Raw genomic sequence first — 22,587 nt, 5'->3', positions numbered from 1 at the left:
AATTGGCTCAATCCACCTAGGAAATCCATCAAAGTGGTTTCATTCTTCAAACTTTTTTCTTTCTTTCCTCCTCAGCAATGTACACTTGTGGCCATAGCTTCATCTTATGAAGCTTAATAATGCAGTTCAAAAATGCAAGTTTTACTCTGCAAAATATCAGGATGGTGGTTCTTTCTTTTAACATGAGAAGGAACTTTACTTTTAATCTCTGTTTCCAGTTGGTGATACTGGATGGAGTTCTGTCACAGAACCTGCTATGGACTGCCTAATTTAGAAAGTTCCTTTTGATGGGGTAGAGAATATTTTTTTACCTTCGACTGCTAGTCCAGCTAGCATTAGTACATGGGACACCTACTTGTATTAAGCAGCAAAATGCCTGGGCCCCAGACCTGGAGGATGCACAAGTTGTAATTCTATTTTTCCTCCAATTATTTCAGCTACTAGTATAACAATTTGAACATGTAAATTAAAATTTCCTAGTTGGGTGCATTGTATTGCTTTCCCTCCAGAGTAAGCACCAAGCCTTTTTTAAAATTTGGCATTCTGAACTTTGAGAACTTTAATATCTGCCTTGGGACATATTCAAGGAGAAAATACTGAGAATGTTCAAAGGTCCATATGGCTTGGAAAAAGTATTAATCAGAGTCTACAAATTGGAGTGAAGGTACTGAGGAAAATAAGTTCCGGGGTTGTTGTTTTTTCTTTGTCTTTTTATAGTCTAATAATAGAAGAAGGCTAGAAGAAAGGATCTTGTCATTGAGATTCAGTAGCTTGCAACCATGCCTTTTTGGAAATTTCCTTCATAGATGGAACTAATAAAATTTTGTGCATTTTTCTGCCAGAAAACCTGTTCAACAGATTTCACTACTTGCTTACGGGAAATCAGGAAGTGGAGATAAATGACAGGGTTCTCTTGGAAGAAAATAATCCTTCATTGCCTCCAGTAAAAATGTAAAAAGTAATTTGGGAACCCAATGCCCACAAGCCATCCAATAGGCCTGTTCTAATAATTAGTTCAATGAGAGATAATTAGCTGAATGGAAAGTAATAAATTATGCTCTCAGAATTTTCCTTCATGCTTTTCATTCAGCTGCTTCTTGCAGATATAAAGTTTTTATTCTTCAGGGGAAAAAAATCCCTCTATCCTTTATGAAATTGCTCACTCATTATGGGTGGAAAGCAGTATATCCTATCCACACACCTTGAATGCACACAAAACTTCTTCTAAGCTGCCTACCCATGAGAGACACTCAGCTGGGAATGTGGATCCTGGGCTGGTCAAGATTATCTTCTACTTTGGAAATAGTAACTTCTGTTATCCCTGGATCTGGCTTTTGCTTATTAAATTGTAGGAATTTTTCCATTAGGTTTGCTCCTAGGTTGAATATCAGAGCAAGCCAGGCTAAACCAAAAACAATCCAAATTGCTGCCAAGCTTCGGTACACTGAAATATAGTGCTTGCTAGGATCAGTGCCTATGGAAACAAAAAGAGAAAGGGAAACTTAATTTCTCAGAGCTGAATACCTGGAAAAGTATTCTAATAAGCTGAATATGGTGCACACATATACAAGCATACTTCAGAAGTGGAATTGCTTTGGAACATACAAGGGAAGTGAATGCAGCTCCTGTTCAGAGCAGTAACATATTTTTTCAGACTTCTGCAGGAGCTTTCAAAAAGTGCAGTTCCTTAAATCATTCATATCAATGACCGCTGTTTTAATGAGCTATTGCATTAAAGCAGCTGAGTCTTATTTCATCTTTGCATGGAAGCCTGAAAAATATATTGCTGTATTAAAAATGTGTAGGTTCCAGTTATTCAAAATACCTCTTACCACTATTTCCCTTTTGCACATATAGATAGAACAAACTTGGTGGATTGCCTGTGCCCCCCCCCCCCACATCTTAAGGGAGATATTAAAAAATGAATACAAGCTGTTTCCTATGTACATCTTGATTTGCAACTTCTATTCATTTTATAAGGCGGTCGCTTAGCCTCTTAAATATTGCAACTGGCTATGTTTCAATCCACATGGAATCTTCCTTCTTCATAGCCCTTGATTGTCCTAGGACCTTCTTATTCTATTGACCTCAGCATCAGAAGCTGCCTCCCTTCAGTTCACTCCATCCAGCCCACCACTTCCTCATCCCACAGGCAGAATTGTTTCAGGATCTAGGGCAGGAAAAAGAATTTATTCAGTGCATTTGCTTCCACCTTTTTTTTCTTGAGATAAAAGTAGTGTACGTGAGGGTTTGCCTGGATTTCATTCTTTTAACATTCCTGTGAGTTTGGTTGGAGTGACTTGCCTGAAATCACCTGATGAGCTGCAAATTTTTGGCAAGACTTGAATCTGGAGTTCTCCACTCTGGAGTTCTCTACTCTGCACTCCCCTGCCCTTTGCTTCTGTCAGTGGAAGATCATAAGGTCTCTTCTGCACAAATACTGCCATTGAATTATCTCTCTTCCCCATGAGCTGAAGGAAGAAGAGACTAGTATGGAATTGCGTAGCATCTCAGCCTCATCCTTTATAGTGCTTGTTGGAGAAGAACATTTGTCTATAGAATAGTTTCACATCATGCAAACCAGAAATGCAGGAAGTATGACTTAGGGAAAAAAGAGGAAATGTATAATTTTTTTTTAAAAAAAACACCCCTTATTTGTGTCTATACCATGTAATTTGTGAGTTTTTACGTCAGTCGGAATTGCAATGTCAAATTTCAGGTAAAAATGAATGTCAAATTGATGCTGCCCAATGAGTTGCAACTTGATTTACTGCAGGAAATACTGCTGGAATAGAAAATACATTCCTTTTCCTTCAAAATAAATGTAATTCTAAACAGTTTTGTTTATCTATAGAGAAGAAGCAAATAAACCACCGATGTTTGTCAGCATTTTTATTTCTTACTCAGCTGCAGTCAGTAACGGATTCTGGTCCTTTTAAAAGCACTTTGTCCACATTAAAGCACTCTTGTGTGTGGCATGTTTGGAGCCTGGTGTTTTGTACAACTATCTCCTCACTATGTAGATTAATATCACTTAATAATAATAAATTATTTTAAAGTCTAGTCTGTCAGTGAAGTGTTTGTAGAAAAATGGCAGCCACAATGGGGAACTTGCCATTTAAAGAAAAGTAAGTTTTTTAAAAGCTAAAATCTAAAGTCAGTTTCCTTGTGAGAGAACTCACAAGATACCAGAGATACATTTGCCCAAATATAAAGTGTGTTACTGCTGAATATGGAGCGATTTTAAAATGTGTTTGAATTCTTTACATGCAGAGATACTTGCCATGTGCATCTGATTTCTTTTTTAATCTTTCTTAAAAAAAAGTAAGAACCTGTATTCTTGACTCCTAATGGAGTGATTGAATAAGTGAACAAAAAAGTACATTATAAATATAATTTACATGCCATGGCCATGTTATAAGTTGTTATAAGTGTCACAGATTTCTCTAGAATTCTTTCTAATCAATGCTGTGTGATGGGCTGTGTGGGCTTACTTACAGCACTTAACTACTACTTTTATTATTACCTACTACATAATCTCCAAATCCAATGGTGCTGAGGGTGATAAAGGTGAAGTAGAAGCCTTCTCCATAACTCCAGCCTTCAACATAACTGAAGATCATTGGTGGAAAAACCAGGAAGAGTAAAGTCCCAGCCATCAGAAATAATAGCATGGTTAATGTCTGCATCACCTGAGAAACATAAGGATGGGATGGTTGTTCAACAGTGCTATGCAAACAAGACAGCTATTTTCAATAGTCCCCAAATGGTGTTTAGCTGAGTTCAGTGAGATACCCTCACACCTGGCCTGCATAGTTATTTTAAATTATTGGCATGCCTATTATTTCAGAATGCAGTGCTTTTTCTATTTGGTTATCAAAGAGTAGAAGTAAGTATAACAGAATATTACATTCATCCACATGAAAGCCCAAATCACACTGGAGATTAGCTGGGCTATCTTTGACATGATGATTAGACATATCAAGGAGAAGCCACAATTGGATATATTCAGTTACATTTCTGACATTGGCAATACATTTGAGGAAGAGTAGACTTAGAAGTAATTTAAAGGTGTGGGTTGATACCTGATCATTTGTGGGAGCCAACCTTATTGAATTTAAAAGCCACTTCTGAAGGATACTATATAAATTAGTGGAATTTGCAAACCTTTAAACTTACAGTCCAAAAGTGAGGGAAAGTAGCCTTCATGGAGAGAATTGATAGCTGTCAACTCTATTACTTAGAATTTTCTATATATTGAAGCACTGCAAAAACATTTGGGGTAGAAAAGTTAACCCAAACCTTAACATGTATGAGTTTATGGTCCCATTTCTGTTCATTTCTACAGAAGGTGGAGGCCCTCTATCCACACGATGCATAGTAGTTGTATAGGCAACTCAAGTCATAGCCTCTTTGTGTCACAAAGTAAAAAAAAAATTGAGATAATTTTAAAATCAAAACATGAAATTGATACCAACATGAAATGTCTCTGGTTCAAAGGGGTAGGGTTGAAGAAATGCGTCCATAAGTTATTAAGGTAAAAGCAAAAATTAGGAATCAGTGGGAACTGTGGAACAGCTTGGAAAGATTCTTGACAGTAGAGAAGATTGATTGATTAGTAGACAGCCTCTCATCAGAAAGCATTGAATGGAGCATTCCTAGAATATGATAGTTGCAATGTTGAATACCAGTCACTTTGTATGATGTTTTCATGAAAATGTGGGTGAAATTTCTGATTTGTATATTGTGTAGCTTTGCAAAACAAAACAGAACTTCTTGAATATGGCTTCTTTCCATATATTTCCAGAAAAGAGGAAATAATTCTCAACACCACTCTCCCAAAAGGTACAGCAACAGAAAACTGTTATTCAGTACCAATGCTAAATATTCAAGAACTGCTTTTCCTTTGAACTCCTTTTGAACTCATTTTCTGCAAGGTAACAACACCATGCAAGATTTCTACCTACCAAGATTCTGGATCGCTAGGAATTTTGTTCTCCTAAATCAAATAGAAGAAAATCCAGTTTTTAGGAAATATAGGAAACTGCCCTTCCCTCTAAATTATGTCCTTAAATGTAAAAAGCATTTTATAGAAGGAAATATCATGAATCATCTACATTTTAAAAATGATGTAATATGAATTTTTTTTCTTGTTGAAATGTACAGAAAGCATAATGGACATTGCTATCTATGACTATTCTCCCAGGCAAGTACATCCCTCAGTCAAAGGCAGAGGCCCAAAGAGTTGTGTAACAATTTTGTCTTCACCTGTTTAGGAATTCAGCCAAGCTTTATACCATCATTAGCAGAATATTTATAATGCCTCTTCCATGTTCCCTGATTTCTGGTGGGGAAATGTATAACTTACGAAACACTCTATCTGGATTAGGCTAGCTTTCTGATCTGGCATTTCTTTCTCTTAAGTACCGGTATTAAGAAAAATTGTAATAAATCTTGTAATGTTTACATCTTGCAACATAAGGAATTTTGCTGTGCATCTTGCCCAATTTATGTACTGTAACTCATGTAAATTGCCTGGCAAGTCCTTTTAAAACACATGGAATCATCCTCTTATTCGTGTAAAAGTAATTATCAATGTTTGGACACAATTTTTAACAGAGAACCATTTTTCAAAGGCTGCCAGGGAGAGATGTGTGTTGGGGGGGTGTCCTTTTTTTGACGGGAGTTGAATGTCCAGGTTTGCTGCTGATAAATACATGGTGGATTCTTTCATAGCTCTATATGTGAAGGGAGAAAGACACAGGTTACCCTAAAGCTTATAGGCTCCCTTATTACATTTTATTTCATTGCTATGAAACAGAAATAGTTTGATTATCTGGGCATATATTATAAATAGCCCTTAACGTACAAGCACAATTGAGACCGGAACTTCTGTTGCTAAGCAATGCAGTTGTTAAGTGAATTGCACCTGATTTTTACAATATTTTTTTGCCATGGTCAATAAGTGAATCATGGTTGTTAAGTGAAGCTGGCTTTCTCATTGAGTTTACTTGTGGGAAGCCTCCCAGGGAAGATTGCACATTGCGATCAAACAGGACACTACAGCTATCATAAATACATATGGGTTGCCAAGTGCCTGAATTTTGATTAGGTGATTGCAATGACATTGAAACGGTTGTTTGTGTGAGGATTGAGGATAAGTGACTTTTCAGCACTTTAACTTTGAATGGTTTTTAAACAAATGGTTGTAAGTCGAGGACTATCAGTACTCTGCTGCAATTATTTTTTTACAAAAACAAGAATTCAGAGGCATATTATATACTCAGAAACATGAAATGACATGGAAATGGATATCAAGGCTAAAGAAGGACAGCATGAGTGGCCCTCAGTATCCTTGGTTATGTCTTTGTCAGCTTCTTGCTTCAGTGTCCTATTTGCATATGGGCTCCAGCAGATTATGCCAAGGTGCTGGGTTGGTTAAAGCTGTTTATCCTCCTCCACAATCCACTAACTTAATAATGCTGATTTTCCATATTTGTAACTATATAGCTTTAGTCATATGGCTCATGGAAATATCCATATATTTAACTAGCCAAATTGCCACAGTCTCTTATCTAGGCTGCCAGTTTAAGATGTAAGATAACTTTATTGTCTCTGATACCCCATTGAAATTTGAAAGTATTAGGAAGTAGCACAGAGTTTTCCAACCTGGAGTCCTACAACATTTAAGATATGGTAGTTGTTATGCCATTTATGAGGAGTTGGAACAACTGAAGTAGTGAAAACCCACAAATAAACTCCTGTGTAAATTTTATTCTTGAGCCTTTTCTCAGGCTTCAAAGGACTATAAAGTCCTATCCATAATGTCAGTTAAAAGAAGTAAGATGTCTGTTGACCTCCAGAGTCACAGATGAGGTGATAAATGAGTCAATGCACAGTTCGCTCTTAATATTATGGCTGATGAGAGTATTGAAACCAGTGGTGGTATTCTATTGGTTCGGCCCTGTTTTGCCGAGCCATTAGCAATGATGAGCAGCAGAGATTGAACCAGTTCTCTCCACTGCTCTGCTGTTGGGCCCACCCACCCACCCGCCAGGCTCCCATATTCACCATTATCCTCTGCTTTTGAAGCACAACTGCTTTGTATGGCACAGCAGAGTGCTGCACGGCAGCTGCTAAAATGACCAGGATAGTGCAGGTTTGCAGGAGGTGAGTTGGAATGCCTCTGCGCCTGCACAAAGTGCATGTTTGGCAGTGTGCACACACAAAATGTGTGCACGCGTGCAAAGCGCGCCCACCAAGCCACCCACCCACCCACCGAACTGGTTGTAAATTTTTTTGAATCCCACCACTGATTGAAATACATTGTTACTATATTTTTGAATTGCTATCTTCAAATGCCCACTCCCAATTTTTTGTGTTCAAATTACTGTAGTTATGTGGAATGAAGAAAGAATGATATGTACATACCCTCTCTTTATTCCACATCTATGATATCTGAAAATCATATTACACATCTTCAAAATTATACATGACAAAAAAGTCTATCAAGCATTCAGGACTAAGTAGTATGCACCACTGCAGAGCAAAGTATAGGGAAAACAGAGATGAAGGTGTTCAAAAGAAATTGAGAAAGTGATATTCTTCTTTGGGTTAAATGCTGGCCTGGCCATCTAGGGTTTCTGTGTTACCTCCTTATATTGCTTGTATCCAGGAGTGGGATTCAATTTTTTTAACAAACAGTTCTGTGGGCGTGGCTTAGTTGGTGGGTGTGGCTTTGTGGTCATGTGAATGGCTGGGTGTGCCCAACTCAACATCACTCACATTGAGGCACGCATCTCCTCGCCTGGCCTCTCATGACTGTGGGGATGCTGCAACAGCCGTAAGTGTGAAAAATGGTCATAAGTCACTTTTTTCAGTGCCATTGTAACTTTGAATGGTCACTCCACATAAGCAAAGTACCAGCAAAGGAGGGGGAAAAAAAAACCTCCAGAGATGTTCCTGAGACAGGAAGTCTAGTCCTGTCAAGAATGTAATAAGGGTTAACGGAGAGGCAGTTTCTGTAAGCAACACCACAATGTTTCCTTCCTGCCTTCCTGACAGGATTAGGCCAGTAATTTCTTCTAACAACCGGTTCTCTGAACTGCTTAGAATGTTAACAACTGGTTCTAGCGAATAGGTGCGAACTGGTAGAATCCTACCCCTGCTTGTATCCTTGGTTGCTGCAACTTAGCTCTTTGTAATGACTCCACTTCTCCAATTGATATAGGGAATCCTCAACTTAAGATCATCCTGGAGCCTAGAATTCGTGATGGCTATAAGTTGAGACAACCCTGTGACTGGACCCAATTTTATGCCTTTTTTTGTGGCAGACATTAAGTAAGTACCACCATTGTTAAATGAACACAGTGGCTGTTAAGTGAATGTGACTGTCAAAAAATGTCATAAATTATGGTCACATGACCATGGAATACTGCAGTTGGCCATATTGGTGAGCAGTTTGCCAAGCTCCTGAAATACAGTCATGTGACTGTGTGTGCGCTCAGATGTTGGAACTGTACAATTAGGGTGTCAGAATCTCTTGGGAACTCCATCATAACTTTAAACACTTGCTGAGCAACTGGTTATTAAGTGAAGACTACTTGTACTTTTCTTAGCATCCCATAGTTTTAGATTGTATCAACATATTGTGTCTTCTGAGCTTTTATCAAGAATGTATAACTTGATATAACCTTCAGAAGTTCAAATCAACAAAGTCTTCTGTTGTCCTGGATGGGCATCTGTCCAAGTTACTCTCATGTGTCCTATGAATATATGAAAATCACCTCTGTAATGTGTTATAGTAATAAATGAGCAATTGTACCTGAGCTCGCCCTGACTTGTGGACCCATCCGTCCAGGTCAATCAGGTGTGTGCTGAGTCCTTTCCCCAACCGATTAAGAAATGCCAAATTAAGAGGGACCCCAAACAAAGCATAAAATACACAGAAGACCTGTCCAGCTACTGTACTGGGGGACAAGTTCCCATAACCTACAGGAAAAAAAAAGAAATCAAAACTCTTAATAAGTCTCAATTTATGTGCAAAAATTATTTTATTAAGAGAATTCTGTTTATTCTTCTTTCGTATCTCATCCTATTTTGATCATTTTGATCCAGCCAAAACTAAACGCTTGCAGAATCTTTATTGTTTCTATGATTAAAATTATGGGGATTTTAACACGGAACTTTGGCTGGTTCATGCACTTTTTGATGTAATGAATGCCCAAAAGCAGATTTTACAAATACACAACTGATACTGTATATTCTGTAGACAAGACAATTAATCATAGGGGGAAAAAAATCACATAAAAATGGGTGTAGTTGAATATAATGGCTTTTAAAATACTTCAAAGTCTGAAAATTTTCTGATGCAGATTTGCAAGCAGCTTAGTATCATCAGTCACACATGATTCAACCTAAAGTATTATGGAAATCTAAAGAAGAAAGATTTCCAGGGGAAAAAAATAACTTACATTACCTATAGTAGTGACTACAGCCCCAGCAAAGAAGAAACTATTGCTAAAGTCCCAGTTACTAGGATTGGTTGAATTTCCTTCAGGGTTGACTCCTTTTTCCCAGGCTTCCATAATGACCTGTCATGGAAACATTTGTAAAAGAAGGGGAACAAATGGATTGTTTAAGACTGGGAGATTATAGTAACTAAGTAGTAAAATGCATTCAGTTCCAATATTCACTATTGATAGTTTCTTCTGTAGTAATGATGAGAGCACTCATATTACTCTACCAGTGAAATGGAACTGCTTGTAGGAGATGAGTAGGCTGAGCTGGAAGATGGAGTTAAACTTGTCATCAGTTCAGAATAATTGTGTAGCCACAAGAGATCCAAGTCTAACTGTTCATCAATTCTGTTAACTTCTATTTAGTGCCAATTTAGTTTTGATTGTTAATATTTCAGATTCTGTAAATATAGCAATAATAAACTCTTCAATGCATTGAACTGAAGTAGTGTGTGCCTGACACTACTGGATGCAGTAAGAGTTGTACACAAGTCACTACACTCTTTCAGTGAGAACAATTAAAATTGTATTTAGAGCTTGTAGAGAGTTCATACTTCTCAAATGTATACATGAATGAAAGCAAAATAGTGTAATTCTGAATTGTTCTACCAAATTCTGCTGTGTAGTTTGTACCTTTAAAAAAGTAATCAGATAAGTATTAATCTACAAATGGTTAATATATAAATCTGTATAATCTATAAAAACTAGGTAGATTAAGGAAAAATGCATATTGAAGCACATGAGCTGTCACCCCAGCAAAATTCCACTGTGCATGCATGCATGCCTCCCTCCAGCCAGCTGATTATCGGGTATTTGCCATGCATGCGTGGGGGATGGGGTGCATGCGGGAGATGCACGAGCATGTGCAGGGGGTGTCGGTAGCCCGGAGGGTCGCATGCGCATGCACAAAGGGGTGAGGGAAGTGCAGGGGTGAGGGAAGTGCAGGGGTGTTGCTTACACATGTACAGGGGGCAGGGGGAGTGCGCAACCTCCCACACATGCACACACTTTCGGCATGTAATGACAAAAAGGTTAGCCATCACTGCCCTAGACCTCAATGTAACAGCAATGCCAAAAAGGCATTAAGAGTTGCTAACCTATTTTTGCGAAGCTTCTTCTCCGGTAACATTGTATTGCTAACTTGGGCATACAAAACCTTTGCTAGACCAATTCTTGAATACAGGTCATCTGCCTGGAATCCACACTGTATATCAGATATTAACACAATTGAACAGGTTCAGAGGTATTTCACGAGAAGAGTACTCCACTCCTTTACTCACAATAGAATCCCTTATGCCACCAGGCTTGAAATTTTGGACTTGGACAATGTGAACTGCGCCGCCTGTGGTCCAATCTAAGCATAGTACACAAAACTGTCTGCTAGAACATATTACCTATTAACAACTTCTTCAGCTTCAACCACAATAATACATGGGCAAACAATTGATATCAATACAAGGTAAACCATTTCAAACTAGATTGCAGAAAATATGACTTCAGCAACAAAGTGGTCAATGCCTGGAATGCTCTACCCAACTCTGTTGTTACAGCCTCAAACCCTTACAGTTTCAACCTCAAACTCTCTACCCTGGACCTCACCCATTCCTAAGCGGTCCATAAAGGGGGTGTGCATAAGTTCACCAGCGTGCCTACCATCCCTATCTTACTATCCCCATTAATCTGTATTTACTTCCTTTGTTTATGTTTAGGTTTATACTTTTAGCTGCTATTTTGTATATGTTTGACAAAATAAATAAAAGATTTAACTATCCTTAGTACCGTGTTTCTCCAACAATACGACCTCCCCCAATAGGAAGACCCAGCATGTTTTCCAGGCATAAAATGAAATTAAGGCCCTCCCCCCCAAATTTAGGCCTATTTTAAAACATGCGAAATGGGGGGAAGGGCGGGAGGACTTGCCATTAGGAGCGCCCCGCGGGCAGCAATTCCTCGCCACCAGCTGCTCCTAATGGGTGATCATGGCAGAGCGTGGAGAGCTCCCTACTCCTGCCAAACACCTTTGCTGAGGACCCAAGACCTTCAGTGCCCACTGCTGTTGATTTCCCTTCTGCCCATGCCGCTGCTCCGTTTGGAGCTGCCGCTTCCACCTTTGGAGCTGCCGCCGTGTTTGGAGCTGCCGCTTCCGTGTTTGGAACACCACCGCTGTTTGGAGCACTGCTGCTGTTTGGGGTTGCCATGTCGCCGTGTTTGGAGCTGCCGCTGTGTTTGGAGCTGCCGTTTCTGCATTTGGAGCACTGCTGCTGTTTGGAGCACCACTGCCATTTGGAGCGCCACCACCACTCCAAACACAGCTGCAGCTCCAAACGTGGAAGTGGCAGCTCCCAAAGTGATGGCGGTGCTCCAAATGGTGTCATCACTCCAAATGGCAGCGGCACTCCAAACATGGAAGCGGCAGCTCCAAACATGGCAGTGGAATTGGCAGAAGGGAAAGCAACAGTGGCGGGTGCCAAAGGTCTTGGGTCTGTAGCAAAGGTGTTTGGTGGGAGTAGGGAGATCTCCGCGCTCTGCCATGATCACCCATTAGGAGCAGCTGGTGGCAAGGCTGCCCACGGGGCACTCTAGATGAGGATGCAAGGGGGGGAATTAAGTCACCCCCAAAAAGACGGCCTAGCCGTTTTTTCGGGGCTCAAAAAAATATAAGACCTGGACTTATTTTATGAGAAACATGGTACGTGTAGCAAGATCTTGAGGGGACTCTTTCGCTGGAATCCACTGGTTGTGGATCAGCTATAGTGGGGCAATAAGAGGGATGCAGTACTTGTTTAATATCAGAATAATGCAATAAAGGGTTTAAGAAAAGACTGGAACTGTGGGAAATGGGTGACTGCAAATAGGGTATTTGTAAACAATTTAGAGGTGTATAAGTATCTTTAAAAGTTTAATTAAGGAGTAATTACTAGGCCCCTACAATGTTAAGCAGGAGAAATGGTTTAAACTCTTGTGACATAGGTATGTAGAAAGAGAGATTCTTAGACTTCGTATATGTTGATCTTTATTATGTTTTTAATTCTGTCCCTTTTAAATCATTTTATGGTTTTTGTCTGTAATCCACCCAGACTGACTTCGATAGTATGATGGGTACTGTTTAAATTTGATTAAATAAATAGGGTCAGTTATAGTTACAATAAACTTTAATGTTGTTGTGCTCCACCGACAGCCTGTGGAGGAAGCAGCAAAGTTGGACAGTGGGGAGGAACATGGGCCAGTCCGGGAGTCTGGGGAGGACTTGGACAAGGGTCTTACAGAGATGGGGCCAGGGCCATCTGGGAGTTATGTGCTGATTCTGGAGCCTCCAGAATCTGACATCAGCAAGACAGGAACAAGGGGAGCCTGTTCCCAGTGCATGTGTGTGCAGAGCTGCCAGAAGTCAAGAACAGTTAAGACAAAAGGGGTGACTCAGGAGTAAGTCTTGGAGGTGATTGGCCCTCCCATAAGACATAAAGGAGGAGCAAAGGGACAGGAACCTTTGCAGGAAGCAACTTTGTTCATACTGGTCGGTTTGAAACCTGAAGCTCTGTGTTGAATTTGTGCTTTGGTTGGCCTTGTATAACTAATTGGAAATTTAGTTGTTGGCAGCATTTCAAGGAAGATAAAGATGCATGCTTATCAGACTAATCCTGAAGGACTTCACATTCAGCAGTGTCTTGAAAGAAAGTAGTGAGAACACATAAGGCCAGTTGTTGATAAGGAAGCTTTCCAGCCTCCCATAAGAAGCTGAGTTCCATTCTTAATTGCCTGCATTTCTCATTGTCTAAATACTGTCATTAGGTTTAGAAATTATGGCAGTCCATAATGCATCTGCCTGGTATTAATTTATTATTATGATTGCAGTGCTTCAAAAGTATTCACTTAATTTTTTGTATCCTTTAAAATGCAATAAAATACTTTCATATGCATAGTGCTGAATGTACTTTCATGGGCCAATGATGCTAACTGCAGTTTTGATCTTCTTTATGATGCTTCTGATTAAATCCTCCAATACTATCTAATGATCTAGCCTTTGTTGAATCTCATTAGAAATTAGAGAAGTGCCAGCACATAAATTCCCATGCAATGGTTGGTGTAAGCAGAGAATGAGCCACATTGAGTAAGGGTATTGGGCAAAATACAATAATACTAAGTTGAATATAATAACAAATATTCAAATTGGAATGCCGATATTTGGCAAATGCATTATATTTATCAAGATTTATGCTATAAATGAAATATCAGTGCCCTCTAGTGTTTTTGTACAGTATTAACCAAAAAATAATGCTCCAAGATGAAACACGCTTACCTCAGAACATTGAGTTTTCTTTTAACAACAACAGCAAATATGTGGCATTTTCTTAATTTCTGCTTATATTGTGGAGAACAAAATGCTCAGTTTTTTCAGAGGACAAGCTATATAGTTTATCTTTTATTATAAATGCTGTAATTAAAAACATTTTGTTGCCGTAAATCGTTATCACTTCAATCAAATGTTAAAATGTTTAAAGCAAGAGCCAAAAAACCCCCCAAAATATGAGAAAGGAAACAAAATGTATTATGTTTGTATTATTTGTATTCAAAATAAAATATATATAAAAAACAAAATATGAAACTTTTATATTTCCTCAGAAACTACCATTCTTGAAAATGGTAATCAGTGTAAAATATGTATTTTTAAAAATTGCACTTAGGAGTTAATTATATCATATGATATTTACTGTTTCATCTGCAAATATTTCCTACATTCTTCCATGTCTAGATTAATGCTCTCCAACATTGAGGATCAGTAAAGAAATGGAAAATTGATTGTGGGATGGATATTCGGGAATTTGGAACTGACATTTTTATGTTGATGTTTTTTGTTAATTAAACAGCATTTATTTCTATTTTCTGTCATTTCATCTTAACTGATTTTTTTGAATAGAGATGTTCAGGAATAGTAGATGTCTGATTGGAAGACAGAATAAATGAACCCTTCAATTTAGAGTTTGTAAAACAAAGGAGATGACAATTCCTTCATGGATTTAACTCATAGTAGCCACAGAGGAAAGAAAATGGAAACCTGTAAGCTCTTTAGTAACTAAGCTAGAAGGCAAAATTAGAAAAACTCTATGCCCTTGTTATTACTTGCAAAATTGCAGAGATGGGAGGTGCATTATGATTAGAGGTGTGTCAGTTGACCTTCCCCAACACCTACAATCTGTTTGAGAAAAGAGATTAATGCAGCTCTAAGACCTTACAATATGATGGGAAGAATCACAATGGGGATAGAAAAGATAGCAGATTTTTTTTGCCAAGCTAAATGGAAGGAAAAAGCTTCCTTTGAATTACTGCATCATGAATTGTTAACAGAATGCATAATGTTCATATGTCTAGATCAAATTCACACATATTAGCCATAATGGGTCTGCTTTGGTTCTGTCAATATGCATTGTGGTTTGTAAACCAGGGTTTATGTCTTACAGTTACGCATAAAGAAGTTGCAGTTGTAATGTTATCTTCTACTGGACTAAAGAGAGTTGGAAGTTGATGCCTTTTTCTTCACCTTTTCCCTCTTTAAACCATATTTCTTTTCTTTTCCTTCCCTCTCTTCCTAGTTTTTCATTACTTTTTTTTGAATTTCTCTTTGCATTTTGATAAACCAATAAAAATCATGTTAATAAAAAAAGAATATGCAACCAACTCAGCCTAATCACCAAATAGAATATAAATATTCATAAATGGCACAGTAGCATGGCAGAGTGTTCTCAAGAAAACTACATGCACTGCTTGGCCTTAATAGGAAGGGAAAAAAGGAAATATAATTTCAATTGGAATGATGGGAAATTATAATATACAGCCAGGAAAAAGTCCATACAGATAAGCACTTATTTGTTAATCAGACTGTAGAAGGAGGCCTTATAATAGAAGAGTATTTCTGTTGCACTTTCATTGGATAAAGGGAAGATACTTATGAAGATTGAATTATTTCTCAACAGAGATGCTCTGGCTAGACCACACAGAAAATTAAACAACTGATATTGACAATCAGGAATGCATATTAAATGGACAAACTTTCTCCAACTCTCTGACCATTTGGGGTTAGGTTTGATAATCTTTAAAAGACAAATTCTCTTTAAAATGATGGGCCAAGTCAAGGCCAGCACACTCTATGCATTAGCCATCCATTCCTGAGATGCAACTCCATGTTAATATTGGCTGTGTGGATAGACGCTGATAGTAAAAGGTTGTCCTTACCTGCACAAACTGTTCCAGAGCTTGACGATCCAGGCATGTATAGTTTTGCAGGAACATAAGCTTCTTCATTTGGAACCGGTTTCGACTCTGAGCTTCTGCCTGCTTCTCTAGTAGTTGGAACATCATGGCTCCCAGGAGGAGGTAAAAGAGATACCCAAGCACCAGTGTCAGAGTCCAGCTAAGCTGCCGGTTACACACAATGAAGTAGGGCATGGTTGTTGGTGGGCAGGCAGACCTGACCTAGTAGAGCCAAGCGTTATTCCATGGGTTAATGTTCTTCCTCCAAAAGGCATAGAAGAATTGCACAGCTGTCTTTTCAGCATACACAGCTAAGATCTTGTTTAAACAGCTTGTGAGCATCAGGTCTAGACAACATGAGACTAAAGCAAACAGATTTAACTCCCACCTCTTTTCTTCAGTTGGGGGTAAAATCACACTGGTTTGTGGCTGAATTTCTGGTAAGAGTGATGCATTTTTGTTAACAAAAGACAGACAAAGTATTTCTCACATTTGAGAATTAGCAAATTGGGCTAAAAGACCTATAAATGGACTTAACTAGCATCATTGGAAGTTTCTGTCCTGCCAGTGACAAACAATAGGATAAGCTACAGTAGCAATCTCCAGCTTCATGCCTTCCCAGATATGTTGAACCTTAACTTCTATAATTCCTAGCTTCAGTGCTGAATGATGCATATTTTCTTTTGTTTGCTTGTTTGCCATTTCTACAGTATTAGCAATTTGGAACATCATATCAAATAGCAGTTATATAGCACTGGGCAGGAACAGGGCACAGCAACTCCTGGCGATATCAGAATTAGAAACCAAGTATCCTTCCAAAATGTGCATTTGAAAAGTCACATGCAAATAGGAAAAGCTGACATAAAAGTAATTTAGGGCAACCATGTTTAAGTCACTTAAGTGTTGCTAAAACTCACAGATAAGGTATCTTGCCATCAGATCCAAGACCTGTGGAAATGGAAAACCTGAAGAGGAACTGAAATCCTTCCCTGCACTGGGTTCACAAGAGAGGTTCAGGTAACCTACTCTATTCCTCTCCCACCTGTTCTGAGCACACATGAGAGAGCAAAAAGCTAAATAAGCAATATGTGTCCTAGTGCCAAAGTACAGTAGCAATGTGTCCTCTGTTATCACCTATGATAGAAGTGCTTTGTTACCATCTACACATGTGGTTGCTGTGGGAAAGGGCTCTCCGCATATCATATACACAGACACAGCTTCTTGGTGTAGCTTAGGCCAAACTCTTCACTCAAGGAGTGACATCACTGTATACTTCAATCTACACAGTGCCTAGTGGACAATGGGATTTTTTTTTCTACTCCAGATGATGCTGGATGGGAATGATTATTGTTATTAATTTAAATTTTAATGGATTACCTGCCATGTAATACATCTCCAAATGGCACGTAAAACTGGAAAATACCTTAACATGCAAAAACATATAAAGCACAAAATAATAAGCATTACAACAACACTTTTTCAAAACATTGAGGTGAATACAGTTTCTTCATGTGCCTAACCAAGTTAGTATGATCTGGATGAATAATTTCTAATAATTTAACTAGGCTGCAGCCTTAAAGCTCTCCATGCTCCTCCTCCACATGGGGTTGAAAGCATGAGTGAATGTAAAACTGTTTAATACTTGAATGGCCCTGGCAATTTTATGGATTAACAAGAATCATATGTAATAAAATTGTGTGTTGCCCAAGTATCAATGACTCTTAAATAAACAAACTAGTTCAACATTATGTTGACTGATATTATGGAGGGAGATACTCCAGTTGTTTCAATACCCAAGAAGCCATAACATGTAGGCTTAAAAGATGATATAGGGTCAGCTCCAAAGGTGGTATTCAGCAGGTTCTGACCAGTTCTGGAGAACCGGTAGCGGAAATTTTGAGTAGTTTGGACAATCGGCAAACCCTACCTCTGACTGGAGATTTTACAGTATCCTTCCCCTGCCACGCCCACCAAGCCACGCCCACAGAACTGGTAGTAATTTTTTTTTAATCCCACCACTGGCCAACTCTTTAGGGGCCCAGATCTTGATGGTCTGGTTTGTCAGTGGGGTTCTTCTCTGACTTGAGAGGCCCTTATTCTTCAAGTACTCTGCTTTAGGGGACCCTGATAAATTGTCAATTGTACGTTCATTGATAGATGTTCTCCAGGGAATCTCCAAAGAATCACACAATTCCTTGTCCTGGGCAATTGTTATAAAATACATTTAAAATTTTTAAGAAGCAGCTCCAGTGGCCTAAAAGAAACAGGAGGAAGCAAATCAGGAAGCAGTGCAATGTGGATGTTTTCACCACCAATCTATATATTCATTGTAATTAATTTTGTTAGTCATTTGGAAGTGTTTGAATGGAAAGGTAGTATGTAAGTTTACTACGAGGGAGGAAGGGATAGAGAAATCATGGCAGTCAGCCTCAGTGATATGACTAGTACCAGAGCAGCTTTATTTAGTGAAATCCAGCTCTCAGTGGCTATTAAAAAACATCTGAGATCATTCCTTGAATGACTGGCACTTTTTCATTCAAGGTCTGCAAATTGCATTAGTCAGAATTTTGTAGTTAAAACCAAAGTCTGATTACTGGTGTAGAAACAAACCCATTTAGTCAGGTGAATGGCAGAGATTTCTAATGTGTTTTGACAGGATTATTATCTCTAATGGTAGGAATGAAGTAATAAGTTAAAAGAATGTTAAAGTAGCATGCACTGCTAATCAATCAATGGGAAATAAAATAGAGGTATTTTATAAAAATAACAAAGACTCCTACATAAGACATGTCAGAAGATGGTTTTACCATTAGGTTTTGATTGAAAGCAGACAAGGAGAAATATTTATTTTTAAGAAAACTATTGTCCAGGCAACAGAGAAAATATGTCACAGAAAGACTTGAGGATTAAAGTAAACCACACAGCCCTAAATGTTTATTCAGAAGAGCCTAACTAATTCTAAAATTAATGGGGCTTCATCTCAAATAAATGGGGTATAAAAGTGCAATCTAAATGCCAAATTTCATTCTCAATGTGGAGTTCCTGATATTCTCTTGTCATTTATTGCTAATGATTTAGATTTTTAGATTTAGTCAAGAAAGATAAAGATTAAACAAAAGTAAAAATTCACATTGTACCCCAAAGCATTTCATATATCCTAGCTGCAAGGGGCAAATGTCCTCTGATGTCCTTAGGTGGCATATAAATTTAATGAACATGGGAAAGTTTGAGTGCCAAAGTTGTTGAGACAAAACTTACCAAAATATAGGACAAGTGCTGTCTATGTTCAAGGTGAAAAATAAGTGGCAAAATTCAATTATCATACAGGGGTAGAAGAAGGATACACAAATTAAAACTTGGGGCTGTTGTAAAAGGACGTGATCACTTGATTCTGCAATGCCTAATTTTCTACACAATTAGGATTCTTGGATCAACAATAACAACTATATGCCTTTCCAAGTATTATCCTTGACTGCTGAATACTGGTTTTAGTTCCTAGAGAGGAATTTACTGCAGAGCATAAATTGACCAATGTCATGAGGGCACTGAAGGTCAATGTCTATTAGGTCAGCTCGTGGAACTGTAGCATATATGGAAGAAAGCAACTTGTAATATTGTCTGGGTTTCTAGAGAGTAGTTGCTTTGCCCTGGTGAAGCTTTGACAGGAAGAGTGAATGAGCACTTTGAATTGGGAAGAAAATGTGTAGCTATGGAATTCCATTTTTACAGCCATCAAAACTGCTTTGTAATAATAATAGACATTAAGTTCTAATTCTAATATATGGTTAACATAGGGATTGTTTCTTTTAATACAAATATCTCCAAGAAAATTTTGGAAAAACCTCAGTCCTCCAGTATGTGATACTTTTCCTTTTTGCATAGGTTTCCACTAAGTATTCATTCATTCATTCATAATTTATTCATTCATTCATTCAAGTAGCCCTTGTCCTTCAATGTTAAACCCACTTTCTGGGTATAAAATATTATAAGGAGGAGGAATACAAATATTTTGCTCAAGGAGGAAGGATTAATAACTGCCTTTGGAATCTGCATGCTTGCTCCTTCATATTTGTTCATTATCATAACAGTCATGATGTTTTCTTGGCTTGGCTGATGCTTCTTCAGTTCTGTTAATGCAAGACATTTCTTTCTTTCATTCATTCATTCATTCATTCATTCATTCATTCATTCATTCATTAATTCAATTTCTATGGCTGCCCATCTTAATAACTGGGCAGTTTGCATGCTCGTACCATGGATGTCATCCCAGATCAGCTTTATGGTGATTGGCTTGGCTTGGTGAACATCACATAGCCTTTTGGTGTCTGCTCTTGGTTTTGACTTCTTGTACAAGTCAATTTTATCTCAAAAGGCTGTGCAGGAGAATTTTTAGGGACCATATACCATACTTTCACACATAAATTGATCCCAACAAGGTGAATATGCTATTTTTCACCATTTAAGTACTCAGCATCTACATTAATCCATTCCTTGACCTTCAGACCTTGACGTTTCTGCTTTATGCTATGCAGTTATTTTTTTTTTTTCATTCATTGGATTTATTTCAGTATTTTCATTAGAGGATAGCAGCTCACCACAAGAAATCACAAGGATAACTTGTTTTTTAAGAGTATAGCTCCAACTCAGCTGAGATTATAGTTGTTCCTTCAGTATAACCAAATGTTTTTAAAATCACCAATTTAACATGGTTTTTCATTGTGACTTATAGCTCGCGTGCTCACCAAACCAGGCGTTACACTGTTTGAATTGCACCACTCTGTACTATCTATGCATAAACAAAGAATTTTGATTTTGAAACATTTTTTTTTCTCAGATGGATTCCTGTTGCTTATATTTCTTTCTGCATTATCCTATTTGCTATAGATGTTAGTAGTAAATAGCAAATTCCAAAGGCTACTCACCAAGCACAATGATCTGGAAGTACAGGCACAAATTATTGCATCCTAGTAAATATTATTGTATGAAAGCAAAGAAAAAAAATTGCAATATCATTTCCACTGGAGTTTTTTCTACATGGGAATAAAATGAATGCAAATCTCAGAAGATTGCAATTTGTATAAGTCCCATTCATTTGAATAGAGCTTGTTCAGAAGACATTCTTATCATTTTTTCTGCTGGTTATTATATACGAGACATTAGATAATAATCATAAATATAGCGAATATATATAGAACATAAAATCAGAGCTGGGAGAGACCTTGGAGGCAGGAGTCCTAATTTGATCCTGGACAAATGGTTATCCAACCTTTTCTTGATATATACCAGTAAATTCTCAAGTTCATGGACCATTCAAAAGAAGGGAATTCTTTTAACTTCTGTAGGTCTGTTGAATCTGATTTTACCTTTTGCATCCATCATTTTTTTTATTTTACAATCAACATAATCATATATAATTAACATAAACAGCTTCATTTGAAATAAAAATTTGACACGATGTGTGTAAAATCGGAACAAAAATGTTTCCATTGTATCCAAAGTCCACTGAATTAAATTCATTTTAATTACTAATACATGTCATTTAATTATAAAATTTACATTGTTTCTATCCCCTTTCCTGCCCACATTTGGCATGCATGCCACCAAAAAATCTCAGAGAGCAAATAATTTTACCACTGTACTTTCATTTGAAAAACGTGTAGTTAATGTTTGAAAGGGTTCCTCTGTAATAAGGCAGCTTTCAGTAGTTCCAAAGACTTTCTGTTCCCAATTGTGTTCTTAAATTGTGTGCAAAAATCATTTCCTGGTCTAATCAAGCAGATGGATGACTAACAAACATTGGATCCTAGAATCAATCAGCCAGTCTAGAAAGTAGAATATAGATCTTTTCTTCATACCCATCTTCCATCCTGTTATAAGAAACCTGAGTGAAAGAGGAAAACCAGGCAGTATCAAAACAGTATGACCACCTGCTGGCATTTCTGATTCCTGTGTCTTCTGCTGCAGTTGCTCATTCAGCCTCCTTACACAGACATGATGAGTGGAAAGCACCAACACACTTTCCTGAAATATTGCTCACACAAGACAAGCCTCCTACTTGTATTGCTGGCCAGAAACTGGGATCTTTTCTTGGGGCATTTGCCTTTACACCGATGCATATAACCAACCTTTTTTTCCCCTTAAACTTTGAAACCAGAGAGGTGGAGTTTAGTAGACAGCAGACAGCATATATCATTTTAAATATAAATCTATGCATTCCTCCTACAACTTTGCCAGAGCAGGATTTGGATAGCTCCTAAAGCTAATGTACTGTAAACTATATAATTGTCTAAAGAACAATGTCCCCAAGTTCAATTCCTAGTAGAGGATTTTAATTCAGTATGTAGGTCTGGTAAGTCTTGAATAGAATAAAACTGCTGGTGTGTTGTTCCTTCATCTGGTTTCTCTAGATTATGGTTGAGTGTATTGTCTGATTTCAGGAACAGATTAATCCAGTAATCACATTAAACATGTAGCTTTTAAGTACTAAATACATTGGAGTGTAAACTGCCTGTCAACTGGATTGAAAAGTGATATATTTGTATACCACTAGTCCATTGGAACATATAACTGCATACACAGAATTATTTTAGTTCTGGTGTATTTTTAGGGAAAAAAAGAATCATCTGGAAACATCTTAGAAAAGGCAGGTACCTTTTCTCTCACCTCTTCTTCAGTCTATTTTTCTCTCCAGTCCCTCATGGTACCATATCTTGATTAGCCATTTGGACAAACAATTGAGCACCAACAAAGACTGACATCTCCATTTACATCTAAAGTTCAAACACCAGTATGTGACACCCCCCCGCCCCCCCCACCCCGCAAA

General features: G+C 38.0%; 1 protein-coding gene across 1 annotated transcript; it reads right to left on the bottom strand.

Moving 5' to 3' along the window:
• Positions 1–1,250: 1,250 nt before the first annotated feature.
• On the bottom strand, positions 1,251–15,959 carry KCNK16 (potassium two pore domain channel subfamily K member 16). The gene is made up of 5 exons (XM_026695362.1): positions 15,747–15,959; positions 9,479–9,593; positions 8,825–8,991; positions 3,527–3,692; positions 1,251–1,474 (listed from the first exon to the last, which is right to left on the bottom strand). Exons 1-5 carry the CDS (start codon positions 15,957–15,959, stop codon positions 1,251–1,253), a joined length of 885 nt encoding a protein of 294 aa, XP_026551147.1.
• Positions 15,960–22,587: the final 6,628 nt, after the last annotated feature.

The sequence above is a fragment of the Pseudonaja textilis genome, chromosome 1 (genome assembly GCF_049901715.1).
Source record: "Pseudonaja textilis isolate UNSWEBS1 chromosome 1, rPseTex1.2, whole genome shotgun sequence".
Classification (NCBI taxonomy): Eukaryota; Metazoa; Chordata; class Lepidosauria; order Squamata; family Elapidae; genus Pseudonaja; species Pseudonaja textilis.
This window is presented reverse-complemented; position numbering and strand designations above follow the sequence as displayed.

Excerpts from the sequence above, each read along its gene's own strand:
- KCNK16 (XM_026695362.1), bottom strand. The coding sequence starts at position 15,959 with ATGCCCTACTTCATTGTGTGTAACCGGCAGCTTAGCTGGACTCTGACA. Across the intron at positions 9,594-15,746 it reads CTCTGGAACAGTTTGTGCAG|GTCATTATGGAAGCCTGGGA; the intron begins GTAAGGACAACC and ends TTTCCATGACAG. Across the intron at positions 3,693-8,824 it reads ACAAGTCAGGGCGAGCTCAG|GTGATGCAGACATTAACCAT; the intron begins GTACAATTGCTC and ends TATGTTTCTCAG.